Source organism: Parasteatoda tepidariorum, chromosome 5, assembly GCF_043381705.1.
Source record: "Parasteatoda tepidariorum isolate YZ-2023 chromosome 5, CAS_Ptep_4.0, whole genome shotgun sequence".
Classification (NCBI taxonomy): domain Eukaryota; kingdom Metazoa; phylum Arthropoda; class Arachnida; order Araneae; family Theridiidae; genus Parasteatoda; species Parasteatoda tepidariorum.
The window spans coordinates 72088968-72096879 of record NC_092208.1 but is presented as its reverse complement, the minus strand read 5'-3'; the positions used below and the strand labels follow the sequence as shown (position 1 = coordinate 72096879).

The following is a 7912-nucleotide window of genomic DNA, read 5'->3' as shown; positions in this document are numbered from 1 at the left end:
CTAAATAAAAAATTTAAAAAAAAAAAGGTTTTAAATGCGATTCTACTACTTTTCCTTTCAAACCAGATTGAAAAGATTTTTAAGTTCCCCATGGAAAAATATTTTCACCCGCCAATTAACAAATGACTGAATAAAATTAATAATGTAAGTAAAATGTAAGAGAAAAAAAATAGTCTCCTAAGGAAGCAGTTCTTAGACCATAACTGAAAAGATAGAAAAGAAGCAATTAAAACTTAAAGTGTCGCCTTCAAAATTAGAATTTTTTACTAGAATAATTCTTATTCGAATAGAATTTTTTTTTGAAATTTATTTGTCTAAGAAAATGTAGAGATCTTAGAAAAAATTGATTTAAAAGGAATAATGTTTTTTTCTTCTTTAAGACATATCCAACTCACTGTAGGCTAGTAAATATTCATGGTAAAACTGAGACCAGTATTTAACTAGTATTGGGAAAGCTTGGTGATATTGATAATATTCAAATTCATTCCATTTATATCTAGAAATTTTAAAGAAACATTTTTGGTTTTACAGTATAAAAAGAGGTAAAATATTTATTTTATATAAAAAAAAAAATTAAAAAAAAAATTCAGTGTAATTTTATGATTAATATCGATAAATTTTTAACCAATTAAAAAAATAAAATTTTTCATAGTGCGCAAAAAATTATGGCGTATTTGACATTAGAATTAATATAACATTTAAATCTGAACTCACGAACAAAAACCACTTAAGTTACTAAACTGTGACATCATCAAAATGCTTTTTCCAAAGTTTCTTTTCTCCCTACTCACAACAGAGCCCTCTAGTAACATTAAAAGGAAACATTTTGTCCACAATTTTTACGATTATATTAATAAATCAAAAAATTCCAAATTGGATATTTTTCATTTGTATTATTTCAACACTAATTATTAATAAGTTTGTGCGAAATTTTGTCAATGCTTATAAAGCCGTGTTTCTACAAGCCTATCTGTGTGTATAACTTTAAATAAATATATATTTTCATGAAGACGAAACGTGATTAACCTACTTCCCGTTACTTAATATGCTTGTGCCTGAAAGTGCTTTTGCTAGTGCTTGAAAGCTTTTGGCCCTAAGTCCTGTAACCGTGTAGCTTACTGTGCTGATTACCATTATGAAATAATGATTTTTACAGAAACCTTCCTCGTGCTTTGAACTATCTGTATGCCAAGTTTCATAGCTTTCTGTCGGATGGTTTAGGAGTCTATAGAGGACAGACAAACAGACAGACACACATTCACTTTTATATATATAGATTAGGTTGAAACTAGCGATGCAACATTTTCATCATGAATTATCATTACTAAATCGTAATCAAATGGTAAGGTACTCGAAACGAAGCAACAAAAAAAGGGACTAATAGTTTTACATTTTTAGTGATTTTTATTGCAACTTTACTTTAAAGGAATCAAACAACTAAACATTATAATTGTATACAGATAAATATTTCTTATTTAAAAATGCACTTCATTTTTAAAATCTGATTTTAGTAAAGAATTATGTTCAATCAAGAAAGAGATAGAAATTAACTTGAATTTTAACATGTGTGAATATTCATGAAGTTTGAAAGCTAATGGAAATTACATTAAAGATTAGAGCTGCAATATAATTTTTAGTATGTAAAAACTTTCAAAAAATAATGAAGAGGCTCTAAGAGAAAACTATTATTAACATAAGGGGGATCTAATTTTTCAACAGCTCAACTAGCAAAATCATTGTAATTATTTTCAAGATTGCGGCTACGCTTTTGAGGGGGGGGGGAATCAAAAATCCGTTTAAAAATGGTATGTTTATTAAGAGAAAGTACGTTTTTGTATTTGATTTCGTAACTTAAAATATCGTCTGTACTTATTAGTTAGTATATTTAAGTTCACTTTCCCTATGATCTACTAAGTTTGAGCCCCAGTACATAAAAATCCGATCATTAGATAAAAAGTTATTCAGGATGTTCCATATTTTTTCCCTGCACACTGCAAAAAAAAATTAAACATTCTGAACAATTTTAGATCTAATGGTCAGATTTTCATGTATTTATATCAGAATTGCATCTTAATTTTTTTAGTAATAATTTTATTTGTTTGTTATCTAGTTTTAAAAAATCATGCTTTTGGGGTCTCTATGTTTATGAACTAAATTAAGAAGAATAAAATTTAAAGAATTAGAAATATTTTTTTTATTTAACAGTTTTACTATTACAATTGATTTATACTTGTTGTTGTTGTTAATTTACGTCGCACTAGAGCTGCACAATGGGCTATTGGCGACGGTCTGGGAAACATCCCGGAGGATGATCCAAAGACATGCCATCACAATTTTGATCCTCTGCGGAGGGGATGGCACCCCCGCTTCGGTAGCCCGACGACCTGCGCGCGAAGTCGAGCACTTTACGGTAGCACAGTTTAACGAGGACCCATACCGCACACCCTCGGTCCCTACGCAGACTGATCCAAGTGGTCACCCACCCGCACACTGACCGCAGTCAGTGATGCTTGACATCGGTGATCTGCTGGGAACCGTGTCTTAACGATCAGTCCACTGCGGGACATTTTGATTTATACTAAACTACGTCTTTTCTTTTTTTTTTTTTAAAGTAGGAAATTTCAAAAAGAAAATTGCTTTTTTTAACTTACATTTTGAGACAACATTTCCCAACATAATTTTTCTTCTTCAAGCACTTCTACAAATATATAATAAAAGCATTTATTAACACTAAGAATGATTTCGAAATATAACATTACACAAATGTCTGAATCAGCAAACCGGCAACTCTTTTAATGTTGATACCCAAAATTGTTGCATATTTACATGGGTTGTACTAAATTATAGAAACACTTCTATTCTAATTCTTCTTTTCATATTTCTCACGAAATACTTAGAGAATTATTTTAAAACTTAAGTAGACTTTATTAAAGCGATTTCTCATGCAAATAAATAAAAAATTACATTTTTAGTGGTTTGAAGGAAAGACAACAAATTCCAAACGAAAAAGAATTGTTCTTGAACACCCAATGCAAAAAAACTATAGCGATGAATGTGTGGCCATAGCATTTACTTTGGTTATTATCAGCAATAAATAAGCAAAATTATGTAAGCCTACCTTAAATATTCATGAAGATGGGGACATTTTTATAAAAAAAAAAACTTTTTTTTTCTGCCTCACGCTTTCTTACTATAACTGCAAAAGTATTTAATGAAATTAAACTTTTTAAGGAAATTTTTAATTAAAAATAAAAACAAAATTTTAATTTTTGAAGAAAAAAATTGTTAAAAATTGAGCACAATATGAATGTTTAAAATAATCCTTTCTTTTTCCGCATGCGCAGAAAATATTTAATTTCTTTTATAATTTTCTTTTTAAATCGTATTTGGTATCTTATGAAAAAATTTCAATTTGAATATTGTAAAAGTTTCTTGCAATTTTCAAAATAGCTTGTATTTTTACACAAGTATTTTTTACACCTATACCAGAAAATCAAATACTAAGCTTGTATTTTGTATTAATTATTTTGAATGTTATTTGCAATAACTTCATGAAATTTCGTAAACCTAGCTTAAATATTCATAGAGATATTGAATTTTTTTGTCTTGCATTTTTCTTTCGTTATAACTTTAAAAACATTCAATAAAATTAAACAAAAATTTAGGAGCAATTATTGCTTTAAAATATGAAAAAACTTCGTTAAAAACTGCTCAAGGTATGAGCATTCAAATTAGCTCTTTTATGTTGCGCATGGGAGGGAAAAAAATTGTACGATTTTGTACTTGGCTACAAGGGAAAAAAGGCTGACTTGAATATCTTAAAAATGTAAAAAGTGTCAAGCAATTTTGTACTTTTTAAACGAAAGTTCAAAATCATTTGGGTCTTTCCACAAATCTCATTTTGTTGTAATGCAAATTACACTACCCTGAAATAACCGGGCAACAAGACGTGATTGTATATGGAAAAAGCCTTTTAAATATACTTTAAAAATGAATTGGTCCTTCATGTGTTACAATGCCACTATTAAGCCTTCTAGGCATGCTTGTAACAATATTTAAATATACAGTTGTAGGCATTTGCTTTCATTCCTGCTGCAAGAATGCAGTCAGCTGTGCTTTAGATTTTGGACGCGTTTGACTGCGACCTTAAACGTCACTCTAATTTGTCCCACAAATGTTTTACAGAGTTTAAGTCAAGACTCTGAGCAGAACAAGAAAAACGTTTTGCATCCACTTCATGATACCACTCCATCCTACTGGAAGAGCTTGTAGCGAGACTCGTCGCTCCATAAAACAGTTTTCCATTAGTCTACAATCCAGTGGCAACGTTGTCTGCACCAATCAAGCCTAGTTACTTTATTGGACAGTGCGATATTGGGTTTACGTGCGGCAACACTTCCATGGGTATTAAGGGGGTGCAGTTCTTTGTAAGCTTGTAGATCTCGCAAAGTATTATGATGTACAGTAACGCCTGTTACCTGTTGAAACTCACTGTTGATAATATGAAGTGGTAGTCCTTAAGAAATGCCCGCTTTAGTATGCCGATATAGTTCATGAAGTTTAAGGGGACGACCATCGTGTGAAGTTCCTCTTGCAGTTTTCAACAACAACTCCTGCATTTTTAGTTCCTGTAACTTAGTTTCCTGTACTACTTTAATATAGTACTTTAATATGGATGACGGGTGAATACTGGATTTGCATTAATATTGAGGTGCATATGGGTTTTATGCATATCAACTTACGTCTCCATTCGATTCAATTTATTCAATAAAACGTAAAAAAATACATAGGAAACAATATCTGACTTACCTAGATAGCACCGAAAGGAGAAAAAAGGTGCATGCTCCGAGAGTATAAGTATAATCGGAAAGAGGCGATTTTTCTATTTAAGCCTAATTTCATTCAAGCATTCATGTAAAAACGTTATTGCAATCAAATACTCTAAAATTTACAGTTCTTTTGATTATTACCTGATATGAAATGAAATGTTCGAAATATTTAAAAATAATAATATTTGCAAATCAGACCCTATCCAGCGAACATCAAATTGCAAATGACGATTCTGTAACTGATAGGCATTCCATTCTTCTCTCACTCCATCAAAATATAAATAAAACCCACAACACAGTAATTCAAGGGGGAAACTCCGATAATCATTTCGAAAGAAAAACACGTGCAGATGCTTGTTTCCTTTTTTAAATACCCCGGATCAAATAAAGAAAATATGAGGAGCCGAAAGCAGATTTTAAGGCGAAATTCCTCTGTGACATTACTCAAAATTATAACGGACTTCAACCGCCATCTGGTGCCGTTTAAAAATTTAAATAAAACGTTCCAAACTTAAATCACATCTGTGTGATTATAAGCATTCCATTCTTCTCTAACTCTGTTAAAATATAAATAAAAACCCAGGACACAGTAATTCACGTACAAAATCTAATAATCCTTTCGAAAGTGCCGAACACGCGCAACTGTTTGCTTTTTTTTAGATACCCTGGATCAAATAAAGAAAATATTTGGAACTGGAAGCAAATTTTAAGGTTATATTTCTGTGAGACATTAATCAAAATTATAACTGACTTCAACCGTCATCTGGTATCATTTAAAAAAGTGAAATAAAATGTTTCAAATTTAAATCCCATGAATGTGATCATGGGCTGCTGGAGTCTCATACATGATAACGTGGGCTGAGAAAGAGAATCGCATCATCAGGCATAGATCACCTTCCTGAACGCATTAAATCTATTCCTCTTTTATGACCTTTATTCACTCTAGTTTCTTGGAGAAGAAATATAACGTGCTCCACTATCTTAAAATTTTGCTCATATCATGTACTAATAAGGATTTAATGTTTTGTTCAAAAAGTGTGCAATTATGTACTATAAATTTTTATACTACATATTTCACTCAACTATATTAACTCCACCAAAGAAATTTCACACCAATAGCATACATCGCATTCAATGTGGTTAAAGAAATAAATACGAAAATGTATTCAGAAGTTAAAAATTTTAAGGATAGTGAACTCATATATGTTTTATTTTCTTTCATATTTGCAGTTTAAGTCAGGGATGAGCAAACTATGGCCGGCGGGCCAATTGTGACAAGCCGGAAGGTTATATTCGGTCCGTGGAAAGAATTTTAACTTGATTTTATTTGGCGAATATAAACAATATACTATATACATCCATTTTCTTGTCTATTTTGTTTAAAGCTATTTTTGTTCTTTCTTCTTTAACAAAGTACTGATATCCTTTTTACTCTCTCTATTTTCATTCTACAAAATATAAATTGATGGAAATAGACAACTTCAATTCGTAAAATGTTGGAAGAAGAAGTAGATTGACGCCAACGAGTTTGTCTTTCTCGAGGAGCAAACATACGGAATCTAATATAGGTGAATTGCTCGTCATGTAGCAAATGGTGTCCAAAACGCAGCTACACGTGCAAGTTACATTGTAGCATACATTATTGATAAAAAATAATAAATCTCTCGGTAATGGAGAGTTTGTCAAACAATGTATGCTCCAAGTTCTTGGTGTTTTATGTCCAGACATGAAAAGTAATTTTTAGGCTGTAAACTTACCGCGAAAACTTGGTGACTTCCAGAATCTAATCCAGCGATAAAAATTTGACATCACAATTAGAGTCAAAAATTACACAATTTAAATTTTGCACAATAACTATGGATAAAAGCACTGATATAAATTATACTGCTCAATTAGTATTATTTATAAGAGAAGTTAGAAATTACCGAGAAACTGGAGAGCGTGCCTTCTTTAAAGAGAACTACAACGGATAGCGATATTTTTCCTGAGTTTCAGGAAGGGCTTTTAACTTTGAAAGTGCCCTTAACAAAAATATGTAATATTACGACTGTTGGTGCCCCAAATATGGCAAGAAAAAAATTTAGATTCCTTGAACTCTTTAATCAGAACTATTCCGGAAATAACGTCATTTTTCTACATTGTGTTGTGCATCAAGATACTCAGTGTAAATCTGCTTTGAATATGAAACCCGTACATGATGCAGTAGTAAAGCTTGTTAATACTATTCGATTAGGAGGGCTTTCTCAGAGATTTTGTTCAGTCCGTGCAATCTGAATACTAAGATGTATTACAGAAAAGAAAGATGGCTTAATGCAGGTGGTGTTTTCGAGTTTTCCTTGGGGTATTCATCCACTTTTTCTTCGAGGTTAATATCTTCCTTACCTGTACTATGCATGATTCTTTATTGCCTTAGGAGATCATCGCCAACAAAACCAATTATTTTTATTTTTTGAAATGCCGGATGCTATTTAGACTAAGTATGAAATAATCGTCCTGATTAGGTTATTATGTAAATGATGTGCATGTTACTGTGAATGACCGAAATCGGTGGTTGCTGACTTTCACCAGTGAATGTTGACAATCAAATTAGTCGCTTTGGTGAATGTCCGAAATATTTATTACATCCGATTTGATATTAATTTATTCAAGGATATAATTACATTTATTCGATATTTTAATACTTACTGATGATAGGTTAGAACAAACATCAGTGTTTAGAGTATCGGGCAAATATATACCGGGCAATGGCACTTGACTTTAAAAAAGCATCAATATAAGGTATAAGGTTCAAATTTATACCGGGCAGTGGCACTTGACCTTAAAAAACATCAGTGTAGGGTATACCAGGCAAATGTATACCGGACAGTGGCACTTGACCTTAAAAAAACATCAGTGTAGGGTATACCGGGCAGTAGCACGTGACCTTAAATAACATCAGTGTAGGGTATACCGGGCAAATGTATGCCGGGCAGTGGCACTTGACCTTAAAAAAACATCAGTGTAGGGTATACCGGGAAGTGGCACTGAGGCTGAAAAAACATCAGTGTAGGGTATCCGGGCAATGGCACTTGACCTTAAAAAAC

The 7912-nt window shown here is 31.9% G+C and overlaps 1 protein-coding gene across 1 annotated transcript in view; it reads right to left on the bottom strand.

The window, feature by feature from the left end:
* Window positions 1–2698, bottom strand: part of LOC107441598 (uncharacterized) — a gene marked incomplete at its 5' end in the record, with an annotated part of 20208 nt that extends 17510 nt beyond the window's left edge. Inside the window, 1 exon segment of the mRNA XM_043055833.2 lies at window positions 2652–2698. Within this exon segment, the coding sequence (XP_042911767.2) occupies window positions 2652–2698 (47 nt within the window).
* Window positions 2699–7912: the final 5214 nt, after the last annotated feature.